This window comes from Typopeltis vanoorti, chromosome 6 (assembly GCF_054136105.1).
Source record: "Typopeltis vanoorti isolate ZY-2024b chromosome 6, IOZ_Tvanoo_1.0, whole genome shotgun sequence".
In the NCBI taxonomy this organism is placed as follows: Eukaryota; Metazoa; Arthropoda; class Arachnida; order Uropygi; family Thelyphonidae; genus Typopeltis; species Typopeltis vanoorti.
In genome coordinates, this window is record NC_143554.1 from 68,008,674 (window position 1) to 68,035,745 (window position 27,072).

General features: G+C 34.1%; 1 protein-coding gene across 1 annotated transcript in view; it reads right to left on the reverse strand.

Annotated features, from left to right (window-relative positions):
* LOC150105511 (uncharacterized) overlaps positions 1 to 27,072 on the reverse strand; it is a 106,890-nt gene that overhangs the window by 30,782 nt on the left and 49,036 nt on the right. The window contains exons 2-4 of the mRNA XM_090394852.1: positions 17,904 to 18,121; positions 10,374 to 10,511; positions 808 to 1,824 (exon numbers count right to left, since the gene is read on the reverse strand). Coding sequence (XP_090250978.1) covers positions 808 to 1,824; positions 10,374 to 10,511; positions 17,904 to 18,087 — 1,339 coding nt within the window. The 5' untranslated portion in view covers positions 18,088 to 18,121. The remainder of the gene's footprint in view (positions 1 to 807; positions 1,825 to 10,373; positions 10,512 to 17,903; positions 18,122 to 27,072) is intronic.

The window sequence follows — 27,072 nt, forward strand, 5'->3', positions numbered from 1 at the left end:
AACAGTCTGATACATTTTAGCCTCACATGTAGAGTAAATCTTTTAAACACTAGATGCTATATAGGTGGCTTGATCGTTTTGGACAGTCTGAACAGAATGAAATATTTCTGTGAAGGCCTAAAAGTATCATCCTCGTATTTTGAGAATTTGAGGTTACTTTTTTTTTAAATTAATGCTTTAGCTAATTCAGCATATCCTAATATTTAATGAGTAAATTTTATAATGTGCATAATAAAAAAAAAGATCACGCTCATGATGTAGTGAAAGGCAACTGTAATTAACTAAGAATAAACAGTGAAATTACAAAATTTTTGTAATTCAAATTCTTCCATAAAATGCATTAGTATAATAATGGTCAAACTGGTGTTTTTTAAATATATTAGTTTAATTATCTTTAAAAAAAATCAGTTCCTTGACCGCTATGCACAGCAATTGTACATGGATTTTTTTTGCTGTACACCACAATATTTTAATGCAAGGAGCAATAATTCAGCAAAATGTTAGAAACACTTAAAATGAAATAATTAAGCATAGAGGATGGGGAAAATGCAATGCCATTCTGAAGATTTAAGATAGCTACAAAGATAAATCTGCATTCAAAAGCAATGAGATGATGCATGTGATGAAGCTAAAAAATGCAGATAAATGAAAATGCAAATCACAAAAAAACATTAATAAGGTAATTCAGATTCATAATCATTAATATCAACATAACAATCCCCAAGATGATCCACTTATCTCTTAAAAGCTAAATTTCATCAATACTTCTTAACATCTTACACTGCCAGTCAATAAAATTAAGCTTACCAGTCAATGATGGAACTGGAGGAGCACTTCTTACTGACGAAACTCTGGTTGGAGGTGGTGGTGGCGAGAGTGCAACTTGCATTGGTAATGATGTTCTTGTCTGAGAAGGTGGTGCTGGATGTCCAAGACGATGAAACTGATGACAATGAGGTGGAGGTGGTGGGGGTGGGGGGGGTGGAGGTGCTGTTCCACGGATAGGAGGGGGAGGCGGCCTCACATTTGGAGGCCGTGTTAATACTCCTGATCCCACTCGTGACGGAGGAGGGGGTGGAGGAGCAATAGTCATTTTGCAGTGGGACAACTGATTTCCTGAGTGATTTAGCTGATGCAAATTATTTGGTGCACTGTTATTTCGAGGTGGAGGAGGTGGACCACAACTTTTAACACCGAGTTTTGCTATATCACTGTTTATGTGATGATGGTGGTGATAATTCACAGATAGAGGTCCATTGTTTATGTCACCAACACCAAAACTTTGCCTGCGAATAAGACTTGGAGGCTTTGACGGTGGTGCTGGAGGACCATTGTGAGCTCCTGCAGACGTTTTAGGGGGTGGAGGTGGTTTTACATTGGGAGGCGGTCTTGCTGGACGAGTCTTAGGACCAAGACTAGTCTGAGAAACTGATCTTCTCACACCTGGTCTTGAAGGTGCCGATGCATTTCCTTGATTCTGATCATTCACATCAGTAAGAGATTTTGATGAATCAAGCCCCAAATTTGGCTTTTGACTAATTGGAGGAGGCACTGGTGCTGGTCCTTTAACTGTAATGTCACTTGGAAATGGAAACCTTTTAACTCCTCCTGGTCCATAAGGATTTTTACTACTACAACTCATAGAATGTTCTATTCTACTTGGAGATGAAGTCTGTCTTAATTTAAATGCTGGACTAGGTGGATGAGAACGGCTAATGCCAATCTCACTTTGACTAACACTAGAATGACTTTCTTCAAAGCTATTAAAAAATCCAGATGGATGGCTAGATGGAGGTGGGGGAGCAGATTTTTCACTTCCAGAACCTGTGGATGGATAAGAATAGACTAAGAGATTACATATTTATTCAGAGAACATAACTGGATTCTTAAAGGATTATCCTACTATATTAATGAAGAGGTTGTGTATTCTTCCACAATTTTACCACTGAACAATGTTTCAATATAATGTTTCTTTAAGTAAAGTGAACATAAACACATCAATTTGAAATAATTTTTACACTGATATGTTTGTTCCATGAAAAGAACAGAAAGGGGTAAGGGAGAGCCCACAGCTGTGCCCTCAATTTACTTGTTTTCCTGCCATGTAAAAATAGCCAGCATTCATGATAAAACTAAATAAGGCTGTTATGTCTGTGGGAAAGAAAGAATCTGAATGAAGTTCAGGCTTCTTCTTTTTTTTTTTTTTTAAATGGATATATCAGTGAATAGGGAGACTATATCAATATAGCCTCACTAATACTCAAAAGTACTATATCAGTAATTTTGAGTATCAGGTGTGCCAAGCAAGATTTAAAGGACACAGAATTTTTCATATGGGAAGAAATGTGGCCATAACATAATAATCCATAACAGAGTGGTCTAGGATTAAAAGTCCAAGTGTTCAGATAGATGAAATCATATCCTGGCCTGTTGAAACTAATAATGTTTGGAGTACTTTTTTGTATTCAGGTAAGATCACCATATTAAGTGGTATAGTATGCCCACAGATACAATACCCTTCGACACTTCTGTGCATGTCAACAGAAGGAGAATCCATTCCAATAATAGAGTAATCAAAACTTATTGTGGGATGAGTTGTTTATTATTACACGTTAGAAAATTAACTTCTTTTATGATCATTGTAGTTTTTAAAGTGGTAAATATTTTGCTTGTATAACAGTTGGAAAATTTTATCTATAAAAGCACGTGATTTCATGTGTTTGTGACCAATTTGTACATCATTTCTTTCTCCCCTTCAGCATGAACAGACTATTCTTGGCACAAAGCCAAGAATAGTCTATTCATGCATTTGCAAGTGTGGACATACTATAATTACATCAATTCTTGGTAAGATCACCTTTCAATCGTATGAAGAACAATCAAGCATTACTGTAGAACTGCCTTCAACTGCTTTAGTGATTATTATATTCTGGGTTTGACATAACTTTTTAAGTGCAGCAAGTTCTGCATCAGGCTGCAGATATCACATTCTATATTTGTCACAAAAGACTGGATACCTGCTTTGGAGTGAAGGTCTTAGGGGCTCACATTGGTGAGTATGGGCATGGCAAACCCGAGATACCTGAGCTAGACCTGATCTTACTTCCTACAATATACACTTGGTATATTATATCTGTAGACTAGTCTTCTACTCTTCTTTCCTCTACTCTCTCTTACTTACTTCCCCCCAGTGCTATTAGAGAAATTAGAGAGTAGGGGGGGGGGGTGATTCTTTTCTCTCAAACTGTAGTTTCCACTATCTACTAAAATTAGGCAAGCCTAGTTGTCTTAAGGTGGCAGCCCCACTAGGATACCTATTGTCATGCTGGTCACTTGACATAGGGAAACAACATGTTACTTTCAAGTCTCAATGAAATCCAAACCAGACAGAAAACATGGGAAAACAGATCACTATTTAGTACAGGCAAAACAAAGATTTCCACCAAACTGGCTACAAAAAATAAACATACTAGAGAAACAAAATCTAATTACAAAGTAAGACTACTAAATGATTCAAGTATAAGAAATCTATACCAACAGAGGATTAATAACTACTTAGAAAAAATACAAAAAAAATGAAGACATTGAGAAAGAATGGAATAATATAAAAGAAATTATTGCATCAGCAGCATATGAAAGTCTAGGAACACACAAAAAATACCATAAAAATAAAAAAATTACATATATGGGATAATGAAATAAAAACAATACTTGAAAATAAAAAGCTGGCTTTTAAAAGATGGTTAAGTAGCAAAAAACAAGAAGATGAAATTGAATATAAAAAAAAACGAGCAACAGCCAAAAGAGAAACCAGAAAGAGATAAAGAGAAAGCTTGGAAAATTTGTATCATATCTAGAAAATGACATATACCAAATAAGACCCAGTATGTATAAAGTATTAAAACACATAAATGCAGATATAAAAGAAACTGCAAATATAAATTGTGAAATTGATGTAAAAGAATTCTTGGATTACTTTACAGATCTTTGGACAAATAATACTGGTATCAAAAAAAAATTACACCAGAAACTTACAAAATACTTTAAATGATATAACAATGAAAGAATTACAACCTAAATAAAATAAAAAATGGCAAATCAGCAGGAGAAGGTGGGATAAACTCCAAACTATATAAATTTGTTCAAAAAAATTTCATCAAAGATTATTAAAATTTTTAAATAAAATATATACAAATACCAATAGAATGGAATACAAATATAGTAATACCTATATTTAAAAAAGGGAATAAAACAAAACCTGCTAATTACAGAGGTATTAGTTTATTGAATACATGCTACAAAATATATAGTAGAATACTTAATGAAAAACTGAAAATATACAATGGATCTAGAAAAGGATATACTACAATGGATGCAGCTTTCTGTTTAAAACTACTTATAGAAAAAAGAAGAGAATTTAATTTAGAAACCCAAAACCATTTGACAAAGTAAAAAGATATATACTGTTTGATATATTATAAAGAATAAATATACCTAATATTTTACTACATGCAATACTGAATAAATACAAAGATAATGAAATAAAAATAAATGAAAAAATGTCTGAAAAACAATCTACAATCCAAGGAGACAGGGATGCCCTCTGCCTTTCATCATCTTAATTTTACCCTCTTTTATCCATGCGGTTAGCCTAGAGGTTATGCGCTTCACAACCATATGCCTGGGGAAGGAATGTCCTAGGTTCGATTCCCAGCGACGACGTGAGGAGCTTAAGGATCTTCCTCAGCCATAGCCAAGTTAGTCGGGTCTTGGGCATGGACAGTAGGGTTTTTCCACCAGTTTATCTGGGGTTTTTCATCCTGCAAGCAGGCAAACTGGCTCAGTGAACACACATGGATTACAGTCAGGAATACTGACTCAGCCATAGGTCTGATTCGTCAGCTATGCCGGTTCCGGAGCCTGGATAAAATTTGGAGGGACTGAGATGATGCTGTACCTCCCCGTAAAGGTGACTCACGGCCGTGTATCATCATACGATTATTATTATTATTACCCTCTTTTACCTTGCGGTGTCGAGGGTTTATTAATCATCGAACCTAACCATTCACAGGATAAGGTGGTCACAGCCCTACGCCCTGGTGTATCCTATCTCCTGTAGTGTTGAGCTCTCAAGTCCGGTTTGTCTGCTTTGTGGGATGAAAAACCCAGGATAAACTGGGGAAAAAACCCTACTGTCCATGCCCAAGACCGGCTAACTTGGCTATGGCTGAGGAAGATCTTTCAGCTCCTCATGTCACCGACAGGAATCGAACCTAGGACACTCTCCTTCCCAAAGCATATGGTTGCGAAGCGCACAGCCACTAAGCTAACTGCGAGGACAACACTTTTCAATATTTACATTAATGAAATGTTAATACAATGGAAGACCTTAAACAATCCAGGTATAGAAATTTCCCAAAATAACAAAATAAATACGCTATTATTTGCAGATCTTCAGGTAATAATATCAGATAAGGAAGACAATTTACGAAAAGTAATATATAATTTAAAGGTTAAAGGAAAATTTCCATAGATAAAACTAAAACAATGGCATTTTGTGGACAAACTTCAGTTAGAAGTAAAATAGTTATCAATAATAAAATAGAACACTAAATATTTTCAGTTATCTTAGATGTGAAATATCATTAGAAGGAGAAAAGACATAAAATTAAAAAAACTTCAAAATTTTTATAGATTACGGGCCTGATAAATAGAACACTCAATTCAAATATAGTACAAAAAGAAGCATGATTGAAAATATATAATACTTTAGCAGTGCCAAAATTATTATATGGCAGCAAAATTTGTGCAATAAACAAACAAGATAAACAAAGAATAAAAACAAGTGAAATGAGATTTATGAGAAGAACTGCAAAATATACATTAGACCAAAAAAGGAATGAAGACATTTTAAAAGAACTAAAAACAAAATCAATAGAAGAAAAACTAAACAATTATAAACAAAGATGGATAGAACACGTAAAAACTGAATTGTCAACACCTGATATCCTAAACAAATACTGAAATATAAAGACAATTGGAAAGAGAAGGAAGGGTAGACCTCAAAAAGGGTATTGGATGGATAATGAGACTGGAACAGACCAAGATGGTCTATGCCCGTAATTGCATTATGATGATGATGAGTAAAGGTGAAGTTATGGTTGAAGCTGAGAGTAATGATTCTTTCTTGAGCTGAACTGGAGGTACTTGAGGGTTTTGCATTTTATTAGCTAAATTACTGAAATTTTGGATGTGGCAGGAATTCGCTTTTCTAAATTCTTTTTGTGCTGAAGCATCAGTTGTTCCAGAGAATCATCCAAAACACGTTCCGCAGCTCGTCCTGTAGCAGATGGTTAGTGTTGCCATTTGTGTTAATCAACACTGCACATGCTACATCAATTTATTCCCATAAAAGAGCAAAGCTTACAACAGTAGATATGTAGAGCTTTTGGAAACAAACTTGGGCTTGATTTTAACTCCACGACAGTCAGAACAGTGAGTGAGAAATGCATGTCTGTTCAGTAATTTTGCTGATCTGAATTTACACTTAGAAACCACACGTTTCTAATGAATGCAAGCAGCATTCATTAGATGCAACACTTCCATGTAACATCACTCATCTGGTATGGATACCTAGACATTGTCTATCACTTATGTTGATGCTCAGTGGAGAAAACAAAAGTCTGGATAGTAACTACTAAATAAATTCATTCAGCTAATAAACTAAGCCAATATTTCATCTTGCTGCTAGTGTATGTATATGCATGTTCTTGGTTGTATTTCTTTGTACCCATGAAGTTGCCTTAGTGACCACAGTCTAGCAGCCCAAAGTAACCTGGAGTCTACAGCATCCTTTAGTTCTGCAAAGTTTTGAATCCTGAACTAAGACAAAAAACCACCAAGTCCATCTGGTCCAGAAATTAGGTCATTTAGTTGCACTAGCCATTTTGAAGCAGCAGACAGACCATGTTATGATTACATATCACTGGATCCAATGGAACAAAATCCCCTTTTATACAGAAAGAGATATAAAAGGAGAGATTATTTCTAGAATCTATCACAACATTACAATATTCACCAAATCTGAGCAAATTTAGCACCTCACTTTATAAAAAAAAAATCTGAAAGCCCATCATCTTGAGACCTTCAGGAAAAATTCCATACCCATAAAGGGTGGCAGTTAGAACTATAAGATTTCATACTCTGTCTGTGTTTGCCTTCCTGCTAGTTTGCCTGCATGCATGTATTTCTTTTGTATTTCTTCGTCTTCATGAAGATGACTGTGACCAAGGTAAAATATTGGCTCAATTTATTAGCTAAATAAATTTAGTTAGCAATTATCTCCAGACATGTGTTTTCTCCACTAAACCAGGAGATATTACAATATAACTTTCAATATTTTCTTTTATGTTAATCTTTTATATATACATTAATGTGTATAATTTTAGCAATAAATAAATGTTTTATTCAGTATCTTTGTCTCATCACATAATCCTGAGATCAGCACTCCACATTTCCTAAAAGAGAAAGAAAGCACTATTTTAAATTATAATTGATTAATACTGAAAAGTAATCTGACATTTATCACAGTCAATCATATGTTCTTTGACATTTTTCCCATTGTTTCTTTCATTTTAATACTTAGCTATAATTCTACTAAGAAAAAAAAAAGATTCTTACTTTTTGAGATAAACCAAAATAATTCTTGAATTTTCATACTGCAGTTCAAACTGCATATAGCTAACATTTAGTAACAAATGTAAAAACAGGTTGGGAGAGAAAGAAAAAAATTCTCACTTAAATAACTAAAAAAAATAAATAAATAATAACACTTGCCAAGAAATTATATTGGAATTTTGACAGAACAGATTTTGGGGAAAATTATTGATCAAAGTTAGTAATGGTGTAACTGTTTTATGTAGCACTATCATAACTATCCTGTACACCCCCTTGAGGATATATAAGTAATCTGATGATGATGAAATTATATTCTTGTCTAATCCTTCATCAAAGTATAAGTAACCAATTTGCATAAGAAGTATCTTCACTTCACATCAATTACTTTAGTATCCTATAAATTCAAAGCACACCTTTTCGAGGGTGTATAATGCTGTGCATTATGGAAAGGGTCACTACCTAAGACTGGTTTCGACCTTTGACTTCTCATCAGTGGAAGTCAGACCAATTTCTGATACACAATACTGAAATTCTCAACTTTTTTGTTGTGCACCATTAGTTATTAAACACACAAAATTAGGCTGGCACTTCTGCCAGCCAAACTGCATTCTCCTAACTTAATCCACAAAAAAAAATTTATACATAATGAAAGATGTCAAGCGTGACATCAGCCAGTTAAATAAGGCTCCTGTAACTTTCATCAGCAATCAGGACGAAGTGAAAAAGTCAGCTACTAGAACAAATTCAACATAAGCAGATTTGAAGATCAACACATAAGTACCAATGAAACAGATATGGAACTGGCTGAAGAATTAAAACTACCATGTCATCATTATAGTGTTACTAAGAAAAAGACTAAAATTGGTGATGTTCTGCTAAATAATGATCATGTCATATTTATGCAACAGCAATCAAGAAAAAAGAGTAGCCATAGCATTCAACACCAAGATAAATTTCTTGAATGAAAAAAAAAATTCTATTTGGAAGTACAATAGTTCTTGCAAAAACTATAGAAATACTGACAATCAAAGCTCAGCGAGTCTGCTAATTTGTTATTCATTTCAAAGATAGGTTGATTTTTGTTTTCTCCTTATTTCAAACATCAAAAGTTTTTTTCTCTTTCACTATAAGTTGAATAATTTTTTTCCATTTTTTTTTTTTTTTTTGGAAAAAAAAATTCAGGATAATTTCTTTCTAGCTTGATGAAATTAAATGAAATTTCATATTTAGGATCTCTATTAAAATTTCTCAAATTGTTTAAAGTGTCCAGAAAATTAGATGAAACAAAATCATGTATTAATACAAAAGCCAAAAATAAGCCAGAGTATAATGTATGTTAGAATTTTGATAGTGATTTTTACCAAAGTAAAAACCACTCGATACAATTCTTTAAATAGCAGATTTGCCAAATATAAGTTTTTGCAAAAACTGCAATGATACCAACAACTGAAAACTTCAAATCTGAACAATTTCTAGTTGTTTGCTATTATTTCATCTAGTGGATCAATTTAAATGGAGTGATTTGCACTGTTACATTAGCACTGGGTTCAAGAGTGACTTATGAAAAAAAAAGATTATCATTCCATTGTTGACAAATAAACAAAAAAAAATTTTCGTTATTATAACTGGACTATTTCTTTACAAAACAATGGAAATGGTAAATAATTACTTGAAGAAATTTAATGTAATTGATCCTGATATTCAGGATCACTAATACGTCAAGGTCATTTTGGTGGCCAAATCAAAATTAGGCAATATAATTATGTCAAAGAATTTTACAACTGTCTTTGGTCACTTCCTTACCTGCTGAAGGTAAGATTTGGTTACTTCCTTACCTGTTAGGATTGAAAATGTGTAATATGGTCTCCATGGATTACAGAAGTTTTGAAGGATTTTGTAACTTATAGATGGAAGATGTTTATTTTAAATGTAAATATTTATATAAAAACATGTTAAATGAAATAATGAATGTATAGAATATTAAGAGAAAAAATAGTACTATCATATCCTGTACACCCCTTGAGGGTACATGGCAGGAATTTGATGATGATGAGAAAAATTTAAAGATTGGTATGCTTTCTCACCTCTCCAGTGAACAAGCTCAACAGAGAGGTAAATCATCACATAATCACCATGCTTAAATTGTTCCCTCTTAATATTCTTTACATCTTTTATTTTTATTTAATATGTGATTACATTGTATATGAAATGTCTACTATTCCATTCCGCTACCCCTTCAGCTGAAATGGTCAGGCTATGATGTGAATTGTTTATTTCTGTGTATTCTAGTTTCCATTGCAAACACAAAATTAATCTCAAACATTTTGTAGTGGTGTTACATATGCAGTAGTTACATAAAGGAAAGCAGAAAAGAATAACATGTAAAATTGATGCCATTTTTACCTATATAGGCTAGAAGATGTTTAAAATATTCTCCTGGGAAAGTGAAAGTCAACTGTCATTGAATTTTCACTGATAATTATATGTAAAACAAAGTAAGCTAAGCTTGTTTATATAAATAAATATTAGTCTTGTTTAATGTATTAATATAGTATAAAATAAAAATACTCTAAACATCATTTAAAACAAAAACCTTTCTCTGCAAGTTAACCACTTAATATATCTTTTTCAATTTTCCTCAACATACACAACTTAAGTGTGTATATATATATATATATATATATATTCAATTATACCTAATCTTAGAGCTACTGGTCGTAATTTAGGTATTCCATGAGCAAAAAGTCCTCCTGGGGGTATTAATGGAGTTGGACCATTTGTAGTAGCAGCAGATGAACTTCCTGAAATATGACCACCTGTACCTTGTTTAGAACCTGAATAAGATAATTATTACAAAAAAAAGCATTAATTTTGAATATTTTTCTTCAACTACCTTAAACTAATTTTTGACAGTATAAAAATGAAGTCTTTTAGGTGAAGAAACTGCTAAAGATCATAGGAAAAAAAAAAAAAGAATTTAATCTGCCCACTTTTCTTCTATTTATTGACTACAAAAAGGCATATGGTAACTTGAACAGAAATCTACTCTGGAAAATATTACAAGATGATAAAATACCACCTCAATTAATGCAATAAACAGTCTATACAGAGAAATAAAAATTTGCATCAAATTTGCAGATGGAACATTATCAGAATCTATAACTATAAATAAAGGAGTAAGAGAAGGTTGTGGCTTATCCCCAATCCTATTCAACATTTATATAAACAGAATCCTAAAAGAATGGAAAACAACTGTCAAGGATGGAGTTAAGCTAACAAATAATATACAGCCAAATACAATAGTTTATGCAGATGATCAAGTACTAATCTCAAATATTTTTTTTTTATTGTTAAGCATAATTTTGACTTTTTTGAATGGCGTTTCCACACATTGCCATAGTTTTTGTTTAAGAGATTTTCATTAAAAATTTTTTTGCTACTTCATTTAGATGGTTAGTTGCAATTTGGAGTTTATCTTCTGAAACTCAAAATTGCAACTAACCATCTAAATGAAGTAGCAAAAAAAATTTTAATGAAAATCTCTGAAACAAAAACTATGGCAATGTGTGGAAACCATTCAAAACACCATTCAAAAAAGTCAAAATTATGCTTAACAATAAAATAATAGAACAAGTTACAGAATTCAAATACTTGGGAAATATAATCTCGCAATACAATACTGATTCACAATTGAAAGCAAGACTACAAATTTACAATAGAATGAATGGCATAATTAAAAGAAATTTTGGAAAACAAATGACTAAAGAAACTCAATTAAGATTACATATTAAGATAACATGACCTCTAAACCATCTCTCAAATTTGGAAGTGAAACGTAGATCTAAAACAAAGAAACAAAGACTAGAAGCAGCACAGGTGAAGTTTCTATGACCTCTCCTGGGACTCACTAGGTAAGATAAAAAGAAAAACACGGAAATAAGAGAACAATTAGATACAAAAAACATCATACAAGAAATAGAAGAATATCAGCAAAATTGGCTACACCACATAGAAAGGATGAATAACAATAGGATCCCCAAATTAGCATATAAATATAAACCTACAGGAAGAAAGAGAGACCACGGATGTCTAAGCTAAGATTAAGGTAGAAAGATCAACTTCATCTGCAGACCAGGAACAGGATATAAAAAGCCTATAACTGAATTGCTCAGACAACAACGACAAACTGCTAAAAAAAAAAGGGGGGGGGGAACAAGCAATGAGCAAGCATTGGAGATAATTTAGTTCTTGATCCGAAGGAATGTTTCCAAATTATGGGGGAGCTTAGTGAAAGAAAGAATAATTTCAATCACATTATTTACAATGCAGCATGAAGATTTTTTTAAAAAAATCATTATCATCAGAGATCTCCAGGAAGTCATGGACACCGAAGGAGGCCATACATCACACATGCCTTCTACTAAACTGATTTAACACTAGATGCACTAACCACTAAGAAGCAAAATGCTGTGAGATGAAAACCCAAATAGCAATAAACAAAAGATTCCTTCTGGTATAATGATCATCGGCAAGCTTTTGTTTATGGTTGTTCAAAATATTTAAAAACTGATACTCACTTTCTAGCATGATTCATTTTACGTATTCATTTATTCCTTTTTTTTTTTTTTGCAAAACTCTTTATATTTGCAGTAAAAGAAGGGAAAAAATGGCAATTAAGATCCAGCCTGTCATAATTCATGTTACTCACACTTATGAAAGGATATAAGTCGATATTACATTAAATATCACCAGTGGATTATGAGACTAGAAATTACTGGAATTAAAATAATGAGTGATGATACATAAAGTCAAGATGCCAAGAAATTATATTGTTAGTTTAATCCTTTATCCAAGTTCAAGCAAAGTTTTTGACTGAAATAATTTCAGGACTGGGCAACTTGTGTATACAGGTTAATCACTTCACATTACTTGCCTTAGTATCCCATAATGCAAAGCATATATCCTTACAGACATGTATGATGCTATGCATTATAGGAAGGATCGCTACCCAGATCCAGAAGTGTTACCAAGGTTGAAGTAATGCAAAAGTTGTACTTTCATATACGAGTAGCCAAAAGGTGTCACACTTCATTACCAAAATACTACTCCAGATTAGAGATAGATGTTGGAAGTTTTTTACTTGGTTATACTATAGATTAAAGATGCCAAGAAATTATATTCTTGGTTTAATCCTTTATTCAAGTGAAGTCATTGGCCTCTATATATGAGTTACCCAGTCCTGAAATTACTTCAGGCACAAACTTTGTTTGCTTACATTTGGATAAAGGATTAAACGAAGAATGTAATTTCTTGGACTCTTTAATTTATAGTATAATCAAGTGAAAAAACTTCCAGCGATGATACATATATCCTCCAGGAAATTGTCTTTATTTCACAGAAAATAATATGAGCTTTCAGCAGGGTGAAAACCTGCAATATCCACGAGACCAGCTAATTCACCTTCATCTAGTCAGCTTGGCCGGACCAAGTGGTTAATGTATCTGCTCTTCAATTAACATGTTGCAAGTTCATATACCACCATGGACATGAATATTTATGAATATCTTAAGGTGAGAGATGAACGTCAATGCCCAGTGTGTGAGATACTGCTTACCAGAAGCCTGAAATGGCTTGAAAAAGTTAATGTTCGGTTTCAATCATGAACTTTTTCAACAGCAGGGTTTCTGGATTATGTAAAAATAATAAATGAAAAGATTTAGACCACCAATGATATTTAATGTACTATCGATTCATATCCTTTATAGGTGGGAGTCACACAAACACCTCATTAGTTCACCATAAAGTTAATAGATTTGGCCAAACAATGGCTAGCATCCCATCTCTTAAAGAAAGTATGCTACCAGTATCTCAAGATACATTTCTTATCATCTTAAGATGATGATAAATATCATCACTTCAGATAATTCTACCTATCTAAGTGACCCTGTAATGGTTATAGATATTTCAATGAGCTTATGGTGTTGCAAAGTATCACTGTGGAATATCACTAGTAGTATTGAACAACAAATTAATTTTATGATAAAAATTTAATATATTTAATCTTCTGTCTCATTAACACTGTAAACTCTTTAATTTTTGGTTCAACTCCAAATGCTTCAGTATACTGATTTTGCATAAGTTGTTTTAACTGATTTGAAGGGGAAAAAAATGCAATAAAACATTTCAGTTCATTTTATGACTATCTTTTTTTTTTTTAAATTTAAAAACTGTCGTTACTTCTGAAAGTTCCAGCCAAAGCCCCATTAGTAGATCATGTTTTAAAGGAAATTAAGTTATAATGGTTTTCAAGTGAAAGCAGGTTATCCAGTTTATATAGAGCAGGGACAGCCAACCTATGGCACAATGGATCACAATGATAATAAAAAGTAAGCCTATTTATGCAAAAAGTATTAACCAAAAACAGATTTGTAGAAAAAGAGCTAAAACTTAATTATTTTTAGCAATTTCATTGTTTCGTACACATCTTTTGCACATTCACTTGTTTTATCCTAAGGCCCAGAGTGTTAGCAACAGTGGTGTGTCACAGGTTTATGTCAGTCAGTTTATAACTGATATGTGCTATAGAGTTGTGCTTTGTTCATCCTTTGAAAACATTTGCAGTTTTGTACTTTTTTGAAAATTAAGCATTGTTTTTGCATTCAGTAACCCATCAACAGCACAAAAGAAAAAAAGGTGACAGTAAGCGTTAATTCAATGAACAGTAGAAAAATGCATTCTCATTTATGGTGAATCCATCAGGAAAACCGTTGTGCACTGTTTGTGAAAACACTTTCTCACATAAAAGACATGATCTTAATAGACACTATAAAACACACAGACTGGAATAGAAAGAAAACTTAAGCCAGTGCTTGGGTCTGAGTTACAGAATGTGATTAAGAAAAAGGAAGAAATCAAAAGAAGATGAAAAATGCATTTCGTCTTTCACAAAGTACAAAGTATGCTTCATCAAACATCGAAAGAAAACGAAGGAAATCTAACCTATCCTTAATTTCACCAAGTAATTTATTTGCCCTTCCTTTTAGTTAATCCTTATCAGAATGCTACTAATTTAGTCTGTATAAGGTAAAATTATTTCTTTCAGATTACCAACAATCCTCTGAGCATTTCTTCATTATTCCAAGCAACTTCATTTCCTAATGGACCAATACGGCCTGGATTCCACAGGTTCTCATACTATTTCGACAACTTCTGTTCACTCTGAAGTCTTCCTTAGGTGGCTTAGACCATCATATTTCGAATTAAGATTTCAGACAGCCCCATTTTAATGAATTTTTCACAAAATTTACTATGTAGCTTTCAGGGAGATGCTTTATTAGTTTAGAACTCCACTAAACATCCCATTTATATTCTTGAATGATCCATACTAATAACAATTTTTAACACAGAAAAAAAAAACAATGTACTAGTTTCCAATTAAACTAACATGCACTTTACCACTGTTTCTGGTATAACCAATGACATAATTTTCAGGGGGAGGGATATGTATATATTATAATAATAATATAATAAATTTTTTTTTTAAATATATTTTTTAAAAAGAATTATAAATGATGCCAATTTTTTTTTCTCATCCAGTATAGATATTGTGTACCCTGATTTTACAAACCTACATTTCCTGTATATCTTTCAAATTCTAACTGCTGACTTAAAATCAAGCAGAGGCTATATATTCCAGTGTAGATTCTACTTCCTTCTGTTTTATATGACAACTGTTTTGAACAGATTTTATATAAAGTGTTTTGAACAGATTTTCTGTGCTATTTAATCATATGCATTTATCACACATATTGAACATAAAATACGTATCCTTAAATACTTTTATGATTGATCAAATATTATTTATAAAGTTTAACTCTCTGGGGTGCTTAAGGGTCAAAGCTGTATAACTGAGAGGAGACCTCCACATAGCCTTTAAAAAAATGCAGAGAACCGACCAGGGCTTCTGACCTAATGTCCAATCCTCACCTTCTCGTGGTGCACCCTGTTGGGTATCTACCTGGATACTGAATGAACGAGGTTGGGTTGGCAGTTTGGGATTTAGCCGACCAAATTGTAATTCTTATTGGCTTAAACCAAATTACAAAATGATGGTACAACATGACAAAATTTCATGCCAGTTGGGGGCATCACCCGGTTAAACAAGGCCCCGTTGTTTTCACCATGGAACCAGGGTGAACAGTGAAAAGTCAGCTACTGGAATAAATCTGAAAAAACACCCCAACTCAACATCACCAGAGTTAAAGATTGGTACTATCAACATAAGAAGCCTGAATTGCAAAGAAATGGAGCTAGCTGAGGAATTAGATAAGTACCAGATCGACATAATAGGGGTGACTGAAACAAGAAAGACAAAAAATGGTGAGATCTTTCTGAGCAATAAATCATCATCGTCATCATCATCATGTGTATCAAGGATTTAGGCCTAGCATGGCCTGTTCCGGCCTTAGAAGTCATCGTTGGATCGTTTAAGAGGACATCCTGGTTTTCTTTTTCCTAGTGGCTTGAACTTTAAGGCTAGTTTTGGTAATCTTTCTGTTTTCATTCTTTGAACGTGAGCAATAAATACAAAATGTTATATTCAGGCAATGACAATCAAGGAAAAGAAGGAGTAGCCATAGCATTCAACACTAAATACGAGGCTAATCTTCTTGAATGGCAGGCTGTCTCAAGTATAGTGATATGGGCAAATATCAGACTGGGGAACTGGACAATGAGACTTATTTGTGCCTATGGTCCCACAGAAGGTTTTACGAAGGTAGAAGTGGAGGAATTTGAGGATTTAGAGAAAGCATCTGACACAATGAAAAAGGAAAAGTTGGTCCTTGTTGGGGATCTAAACAGCAGAGTAGGAAATGATTGTCAGACACAAAAATATATTGGGAAAATTTGGAGAAAAGAGCAAAGCTAATAATAATGGCAAATATTCGTTGGATTTCTGCTCAGGACATGGACTGGTTATTACTAACACCATGTTCCAACATAAAAATGTGCACAAATTCACGTGGAGAGAAGAGGCAAGAAATAAGAAAAGCCTCATTGACTATGTTATTGTTGATAGTGATGTTTTCTCCCTGGTGCAGGACACCAGAGTGTACAGAGGATTTGAAATTGGAAGTGATCACTATTTAGTCTTGAGCATGATAAAATTGAATTTCATATTGAAAAGAATAACATGTAAGAAAGTTTATTTTTCACTTGGTTAGAGTATAATAAATTTAGTTTAATCCTTTATCCAAGTGTGAGCAAACAAAGTTTGCGCCTGAAAGTATCTTCAGGACTGGGGTAAGGTGGTACAACACCAGGACACTCCTTGCAAAGGTGGAGCAAGCTACTAACACTCCTATCTCAGTATCTCCCATAATGCAAAACACATCTCCTTGCAGATATGTCTAATGTTATGCATTAAGGGAAGGGCCACAACCCAGACTAGTTTCGACCTTTATTGAGGTCTCTTCAGTGGGAGCCAGGCCCAAGTGGAGATACCAGGCAGAAGCATTAGCAGGTCATCTCCACCTATAGGAGTTGCCAGGTGTGCCACCCTTTTTTAATAAATTACTCTGGATTTAGAGAAAGATGTTGAAATTTTATTTTGCACCTGAAGATACTTTCAGGCGCAAACTTTGTTTGCTCACACTTGGATAAAGGATTAAACTAAATTTATTATATTCTAACCAAGTGAAAAATAAACTTTCAACATCTTTGCTATCAGCAAAATGCAGACTTGGTTAGACCTGGTTTGCACATTTCCTGCATGATTTTAATTGCTCAGATTTTGTAAATTAAAGTGATTGTAAAATCTTCATCGTAAGAAGTGATTTAAAAATTCCTTTGTAATAAACATAATTTCAGTTGAAATTAATAAACCAGATCAATTAAAACTTCCTGAAAATGTGGTAGTGATAATTTGTTCTTACTGCTGCTGTGTAACAAAAAAAAACAAAGATATTTTAGAGCTGAATATCACTAAAATATCTTGTTATTTTTACCAACACCAAGTCAGGACCAAATAATATGACAGTTTATATATCAAATGAAAAATAACTGGCAAAACATGAAATCAGTATAAGAGTAACAAATTATAAATGCATACGAAATGATTTTAAATGGCTATTTTATAATAAACATCAAATAACAGCCATTTAAAAAAAGTTTTTCAATTTCCTTTAGAACTATTTGGTTAAATGATTAAATTTCATTAAAAATACCATCAATCAAAGGAGAACTCCTATCATTAGTTGCAGCTTTTTTTAGACATGTGCCTTTGCGAATCTGTGACAATAAGGCATTCCTGTCAGCTTGTTCATTACGATTTAGTCTTGGAGGTTCACTATTTATCTGTGAGCATGGTGGAGGAGGCGGAGCAGGTGGTGGCGGTGGTGGAGGGGGCATGGCTAAAATAATGCTCCTTAGTTGTTAATGGTAACTGAAAGATAAATCAATATATTACTGAAATAATGTTTAAAGAGAAAATACTTCTACAAAAGTTGTTTTATTTTAAAGGATTGAATAAGTTATTCATGCTATATTTTCAAATAACACAATTCACATGCATGTATTACTATATCTTAAAAATCTGAAGCATTTGTTTCAGATTTTTAAGATATAAAGCTTTAAGATTTTTAAGCATCTCACCAGAAATATGTCAATACACCTTTTTTTTGTTAAGTTAGTTGCTTGCACGTCTGCAATAAGCAGCCAACTTATACAGGTTTAACTATATTAACCTGTTATCAGTGCACACACATTTTCAAAGTGATCCTTTTGAAAGCATTTTTCAACAAACTGATAAACATGTTTATGAGTTTCTTGAAAAATGTTTATTACAAAAATACTTGCTAATTTTATCTAAGTATACAGTGGGGTGTATATCACTCTTGGTATAAATATGCAAAACTTTTCAACAGGCTAGAATTACAGGCATAAAATTGAAGAGAATCTCTGAATGCTCCTCAGTAAGGCTGAAATGAGTTCACATATTCTCTGTCTTTGCTACAGTTTCACCTGCAAATAATTCAATAATATAATAATCCAATAATCATGTGTGAATGTGAAAGTTCGGTAATTCGCATTCCTTAAAAATTTCTAGAACTCATTTTCTCTCATTATTACATTATCTTACCATAGCTTTAGAACTGCATTCTTTTTATTAACACTGCCAACTTGCTCACTCCAAACATACCATCTCACACCATCAATTGTAGTCATAATGGCAATCTTTTAATCAATGACCACCACAGCATAGATTTCACAACTTTAGCTCCACAGAAAATCTCCGAGCCTACATTATACACCTCTGAAAACATGCCATGAAAAGTTTTTGGAGCAGCCTGTGTTCAAAAAATAGGCCTGGGTCTGGTATCAGAGCCAACCAAAGTGCATCTTTTGGTGAATCTTCTAATAACTGTACAGCCATTTTCTGTTTTCAATCACTGAATATCACAGTGGATGGCTCTTTCCCTTTGGATTGTCCTAGGACTCTGTTTTATCAGCCATGACTAATAATTCTGGATGGTTTGCTGATGAAACAATCCATTCCTCCTATTACTTTGAAAACCAAGTAATGCACAAATATCCCAAGGTGCAATAGCTTCTACAACCAGCACTTAAACACAGACCTTCGTATACCCTTTTTCAATGGGGTTGGGATATTATTTTCTTTTAATGCAACTCCTACCCATGAAAAGTTTATTTCAAAAAGGATGCAGTTTCGTTTATTTTTTACTTGGTAATCGAAGAAATGATTGATGTGATTGTGCGAGGAAAGATCAGAAATCTCCAGTTCAATCAATTGAGACCCTTTTTTTGGTACAGGGCCAGAACTGTACTTAGAATGGTACAATTTGAATGTTTGCTCATGGTACGATTGTACCATGAGCAGACAAAATATTTTTTTCATTGATTTGTTATTATTATTTTTTTTGTATATATATATATTTTTTTTACATTGTTCAGAAACCCTAGAGATCAAACATGGAAAATTTTCAAATCATTTCAAGCCTCCTATCAATAAGGAGGAGGGGGGGTGGGGGGGGGGGTCTCACACTAGGTGATGAACACACAAATCTCTAGGTAGCATCAGACTATTCTCAGCCGGAGATCTCTCTCTCTCTCTCTATTCTTCCCTCGCATAATCACAATTACTTCTATCACCAAGTAAAAAATAAATAAAACTGCATCCTTTTTCACTCACAGCACTACTTTTTTTTTTAACCAATATAGCTATTAATTCTGTACAATTTTTCAAGTCTGCTTAATCTTAGAATACGATCCTCTTATCAGGTTGGGGTGGAGAAGGGAGCAAACCAAAAAAATTTTTTGATGGAAAGTAGTTGAGCTGATCAATGATCCCTCTCTATGAGATGTATCAGATGAGCCTCTGTTTCACAGAATGGCCATTTCAGCTTTGTCTTTTCTCTAGGTCTAGGTACTTCCATGGATACTGCTGGAATCCATCATTCCTTCACTTTTCACTAAACTCGTTAAAAATTGAAAGGCATCTACAAAACATTCTTTTTCTCTGAAACAGCCTTAAGTGTTCCATTCCAACAGCTACCACTGCCAGCTTTTTCAAAAAAAAAAAATATATATATATATAAATATATAGTTCTTTACTTAACTCTTGACTGTACATGAGAAACAGTATTGAATCAACTAAAAGAATCCAGAACTATAGCTTCCATTTTTTCACCGTCAAATATTAAGTTGAAACATCTTACATTTAGAACAAAATGTTTAACATATAATGGAAACAAAGCTATCAATTTCATACTTCAAGCAGACAAAAAACGTACGTCAAACTGCAGATTTTTAATATCACCCCAACAAAAACATGGAACTTAAGATACGAATGCAAAATTGGTGACAGCAATAAAACATCTATGAACAGAATGAATAAAAACAATGTTATCCGACTGAAAAATTCTTCACTGAGAACAGTTTTAAAGTAAACATAGCCAACTCTTTTGACTTGCACATTCATTAGTGCAGACTTTTAAAACATTCACTTTTAAGAGAAAGTTAAAGATAGACAACGTAAAAAAACTAATAAAAATTCAAATTATGTATCCAGAAATTAAGTTAGGCAGGTTAACTTGAAAAGACATCAAGTTCCATGACTCCTATCCTCTTGATTCAAGAAGGATACTGTTTGGAGTAATTGAATATTGGGAAAGAAATGGATGTCAAAATCACAGAGAAATTATCTCATCAACATCTCAAATGTAAATTTACACAGATCAAAAGAAGAATCAACAACAAATCACTAGATCAAATGGCACAAATAAGCTACTCGTAAGATTTGATAACTAGAGGTCGTGTAATTCAGTGTATAGTTGGTCATGCATTTTAGCTTAAAACAAACAAATAGGAAATAATCCAATGATGATATAGATGCATTTTCCTTAGTGTTGCTTTACATGATACTAATACTAACAATTATAGTTTTACAAATTTAATAAAGATATTTCCCACATCCTTTAAAATCTGGTAAGCCAGCAGCTCAATTATAATAAAATTCTGAAAATCTGGAATTCAATAGCTGCAATTCTTTTGACTATATCCATTTTCAGTCCAGCCCCACCCTTTTTTTTTTTCAATATTTCCAAATGGCAACTTCTTTATACCATGCTTTATAATTTTTAGTTTATTTTTCTAGTGTATAAGATGTATCATATGACAGTCTAATCTGATATGCAACTTATTTTGCAGTTTCCAACCAATGATTTATTTATTATTATTATTGTTCCGGGAAACTCCAAGGAGTCGACAGACTCATCAAGGGAGGCCCTAACATCATGTCTGGAACAACTATTCAGCATTCACACAGTATCTATCATATCTTGCCTTGAACTCATTCACGGTCGTAGCACCCACAACAGACTCTGGAAGCTTATTCCACTCATTCACCACTCTCCAAGTAAAAAACCTAGCTCTAACACCCTTGTCAACCACGCTCTTGCCCAGCTTCCATGCATGGCCCCTAGTCCTCCCACCACCAGTCATATTTTCAAAAATATCTTCTGGATCAATCTTATAAAAACCCTTCAGTAATTTGAATGTCTCAATCATATCACCCCTCCTTCGCCTATCGTCCAATTTCTGCAACCCACAAATCCTCAACCTATTCTCATAAGGTTCATTCCACAGACCTGCTATCATCTTGGTCACTCGTCTCTGGACCCTCTCCACTTCCTCCCCATCACGAAGAAACCCTGGTGCCCATAACTGGGCACAGAAATCCAGATGGGGTCTTATCAAGGCTCGATACAGAGGAACAACAACTTGTTTGTCTCTGCATGTTAAAGTATTTTTCATAAGCCAAGTGATTTGGTGAGCTGTTTTAGTCACTTTTGCAATGTGCCCCCTAAACTTCAACTCCCTATCCACCAGCACTCCCAAATCCCTGGCCTCATCAATCTCCTGGAGTACGGTTCCACCAATGCGATATACTGCTGCTGTTCTTTTCACCCCAAAGTGCATAACCTTACACTTTGCCACATTAAACTGACATCCATTTTTCCTAGCCCAGTCCTCCAAACTATCCAAATCATCCTGTAAAATTTTGACATCCTGTGCACTCACAATTGCTCTACCCAACTTTGCATCATCAGCAAACAAGTGAACACTTCCTCTCAAATCCTTTCCAATATCATTGATGAACAAACTGAAAAGCAGTGGTCCAAGAACAGAGCCCTGTGGCACTCCACAAGTCACAAGCCGTCTTTTTGACTCCACTCCTGAATAAACCACTCTCTGGTATCTCTCCTTCAACCACCCTCCTATCCATCTCACCAACCCTATATCTGTCCCCATCTGCTCCAGTTTACTGATTAGAATAACATGTGGTATCCTGTCAAAGGCCTTAGCAAGGTCCAGTAGTATCACTGTAAACCCATTACCCCTATCCAGTTCAGCCGTCACTGTGTTATAAAACGTGAGCAAGTTACTGAGGCATGATCTACCCTTCACAAAACCATGTTGTCCCCCATACAATATCCCATTTTCATCTATCCAATCCTGTATTCTTTTCTTGACTAATTTCTCTAAGACCTTGACAATGATTCCTGATATGCTAATCGGTCGGTAATTTACAACAGCAGTCTTGGAACCACCTTTATGCAGTAGAACTATTTTTCCCTCCTTCCACCCGCTCGGGACTAACCCAGACCCGAGACTCAAATTAAACAAAACGGTCAAGGGTACTGACAATTCTTTAGCTGCTTCTCGTACTACACGAGCTGGTATACCATCCAATCCCACAGATGTATTGACATTGAGGTTATGCAATAGACTACTCACCTCCACTTCATTCACCACAATTCCCGTATAATCTACTGGTTTATTCGTTTCTGCAATGTCACCACCTGGATGATATATTCTTGCAAAGTGCTCACTCAGTGACTATTTCCTCCTGAATTAGTCTATTATTTGTCAGATCAAATCAGAGCTTTGACGTTATCCAACAATAATGCAAATTGAAGTTAAAAAAAGACACCCTGATGATAAAAAATGCTTTATTTATTCTCTACGTTGTATTGCAATGCATACTAATCTGCTGCTTATGCTCATCCATCTTTATACCTTTAGAGATAAGTTCAGCATATGATATACCTTCATGACTAAGCTACTTGCATATTACAGAGCAATTGATTTCACAATTGTGCACAACTGAAAATGATAAAATGGAAATGTTTTTTAAAGAGCTTTTCCCCTACTGTTCCTAATATAGGAACAGCATGGGAAAATATGTTTTAAAGAAGAGTCAAGTAATTGGGAAACTGTTTTCCATAAGATTATTACTAACCCCTAGTTTCTCAAGAAACATAACAGATTCCTTCTTTCTCCCCTTTTTTAAACACTCTCACATACAATGTTATAGCTTCTGCTATCTTGCATATGGCTGATATATATTAAAAAATTAGAAATCTAGACAACTTGTCCTATGTAAGAGTTCTGCTTTACATTTGGGAGACTAAGCAAAACTTGATGTAAGGCAGCCTGCTCTCTACATACTATATCATTCTTCAATGAGATTGTAACCTAATCACTCGCAGTACTATCAAAATATAGTCCTGCCTTCTCATGGAAAAGATCACAAATCACATTTCCTTATTTTTAATATACCCAGTTCAGAACTCTTCTAGATGGCCTGGTTGGATGAATGGTTAGCATATCTGCTCTCCAGCCAAAAAGGCTGCAGGTTTGAATCCCACCATGAGCATGGATGTTTGGGTTTGTCCTATTAGCTCTGTGCAGAAAGGGCATCTGTAAACCTACCATTGCTTCTAGCAAAAGGCTTCACTCCCAAAAACCCTATAAGGTATAGGAGTGACCATATAGTGTCCAGTGACATCACATGCAAATAACAGAACTCTCCTTGCGCAGATAATTACCTCCAGTCTTTCCTTGCAAAAACACAATACATCACTTCCTCAGACTTCAAAAACACTTATACTGGAAATACTTTCATTGGGATTATATTGATCAAGTGCATATAATAACAACTAAGTTATACCAACTAGTTTCACCAACTAAGTCTGTTGGCATCTTCAGGGTACATAACTGATGCACGGCACTAAAAAGTAAAAAACTGTTACAAACTATAATCAACTGATTCCAATTATATTAAACAAAGAACAAAGCGTGTACAATACATTCATAGAGCTTGGATGATATCACTTGTTGTTATTTAGGAACGTTCTATAGTTGGCACTATAATTCAGTTCTGGCGAGTTGAAGGATCTGATAAGGGTCTTCCAGATCACGGGCAAGATTAGTCCTTGGTTCCTGTTAAGGTTTTGTATACAGCGGGCAACTATTGTGGCCTCCTTAAAAATTCGGGAGCAGAAGTCCTCCTCCATGTAAGGAATTGTGCTTCTATCCCACTCTATGGTATGGTTCGTTCTTGAGAAATGAAAAGCTAACCCTGATTTTTCTTCTCTGTTATTATTGACGTCACCTATGTGTTCTTTTTGCCTAATTTCAAGGCTCCTTGAAGTTTGGCTGATGTAATTTAAGCCGCACGAGCATGGTATGTTATAAACTCCAGCATATTTGGAGAAAGGATGGCTATCTTTTGGAGATCTTAAGAATTGTCTAATCGTTTCTGTGGGTTTAAAGGCCACTCTTATTTTACGTGGTCTAAGGAGTCTAGCGATCTTATTGGAAACTGTCTCTAAGTATGGAATGACGATGGTAGAAATATAATGTACATCATCTTGTTGTCTTTGTCGGGGTTCAGAGAAAAGTATCTTGTGGACGAATCTTCGAGGAAATCCATTCATGGTAAGGTTGGTGGATATCAGGGATAGTTCTTCCTGGAGGTCTTGTTGATCTGTTGTAAGGAGAGAGGAATGGTTTTTCAACATGTGTACAATACTAAGTTTCTGAGAAATGTGTTGTGAGGAAGTGATATGTAAATAACGTCCTGTATTGGTAGGTTTGCGGTAAACTGAGAGGTTGTACCACCATTCGGAAGCTTCTTAATTAAAGTGTCCAGAAATGATAATTGGTTATCTTTTTCAAGTTCTAGAGTGAATTTGATTGTGTGGTAGTGATGAGAGTTGATTTTGTTAAGAAAGTCGAACAGGTCCTTTTTTGTGTGGTTCCAAACGATAAAGATATCATCCACGTATCTCCACCATACTGTGGGTTTAGGGTCTGTTTGAGTTAAGATTTTACTTTCAAAATCCTCCATAAAGAGATCAGCACAAGATGGAGAGAGGGGGGGCTACCCACTGCAAGGCCAGTCAATTGTTGATATATGGTTTTTAAGGAGGCCACAACAGTTGCCTGCTGTATACAAAACCTTAACAGGAACCAAGGACTAATCTTGCCCGTGATCTGGAAGACCCTTATCAGATCCTTCAACTCGCCAGAACTGAATTATAGTGCCAACTACAGAACGTTCCTAAATAACAAGTGATATCATCCACGCTCTATGAATGTATTGTACGTGCTCTGTTCTTTGTTTAATATAATTGGAATCGGTTGATTATAGTTTGTAACAGTTTTTTACTTTTTAGTGCAGTACATCAGTTATGTACCCTGAAGATGCCAACAGACTTAGTTGGTGAAACTAGTTGGTATAATTTAGTTGTCTTGATCAATATAATCCCAATAAAAGTATTTCCAGAGCTTTTTGGTCAAGAAAATTAAACGTTTTTTTAACACTTATACTTTCCACTCAACTCTTGTACTAATATAGACTTGTATAATTCCAAAACCATTCTCTAAAAATTCTTGCTCTGCAATTTATACAGGTTTGGTGCCATTCCACTGAATCATGTCTCCAACCTCACTAAACCTGCAATAACACAAGCAGCAGCTGTTCATTATTCTTTTATAATCTAACTACAAACCCGCTCAAACTGCTTCTCTTCTTTCATTTCATCGGTCTATCTTGAACAGCCTTCCTCAAATGTTACAAGAATTCCAGGTTCTACCCCTTCTACATGGCACTCATGGTTCTACAACTTCTAGCGTATCTGCAAGAGCAACAAAGTAGCTTAGTCATTATTTCATGAGCACCCAAGAGTTTGCAATCAAAATATCCCTTACAATAGCATAAAATATGGATGAAAAACATGAATATAATTAAACGTGTATATTTTCTAACCCCAACAAAGACACTTATATATGTGACATCTCTACAGCAAGTAGGGACAATAAAATATTCTCAGAAGGGGAGGGGGAGAAGACGAATAATGTTAAGACAATTATTTTAATGCTGGCTGATATGCCATATATACAGTAAAATAAAAAAATATTTTGGGGATTTCTAGGAAATTATATTCTTTTTAATCCCTTATCAAATGCCTAAGTTCACATGAAATATCTTCAAAATTAGGTTACTTGTATATAGAAGGTGATTATGTCAGTTTCCTTAGTATCATATAATACAAAGCATAGCTTCTATCAGTTGCACAATGCCATTAAAAAAAGAGGTCACTATTCAGACCGGTTTTGAACTTTACTGAAGTCGCATCAGTGGGAGCAGAAGGATATGAAGGTTGAAATAATGCAGGAGTCATATTTCCCATATCCATTAGTAAAAAGGTGTACACCTTATTAAGATAGTCTGGATCACAAATATAGAGAATTTTTTTCACTTGTTTAAAAAGTAAATTATACTTGCAAAGAAATTATATTCTTGTTTATTCCTTTAATCAAGATACAAAGTTTGCATATGAAATATCTTTATAACTGGTCTACTTATACCGTATTTACTCGAATATAACTCACACTTTTTCCCAAAAAATTGAAGTTAAAAACCGTGGTGCGAGATATATGCAGAGATTTTCGGAAATTAAAGTTATTCAGAAAAAAACTAAATTGATGTTTATAATTAAATCCTCAGTATTCATTATAATTTAC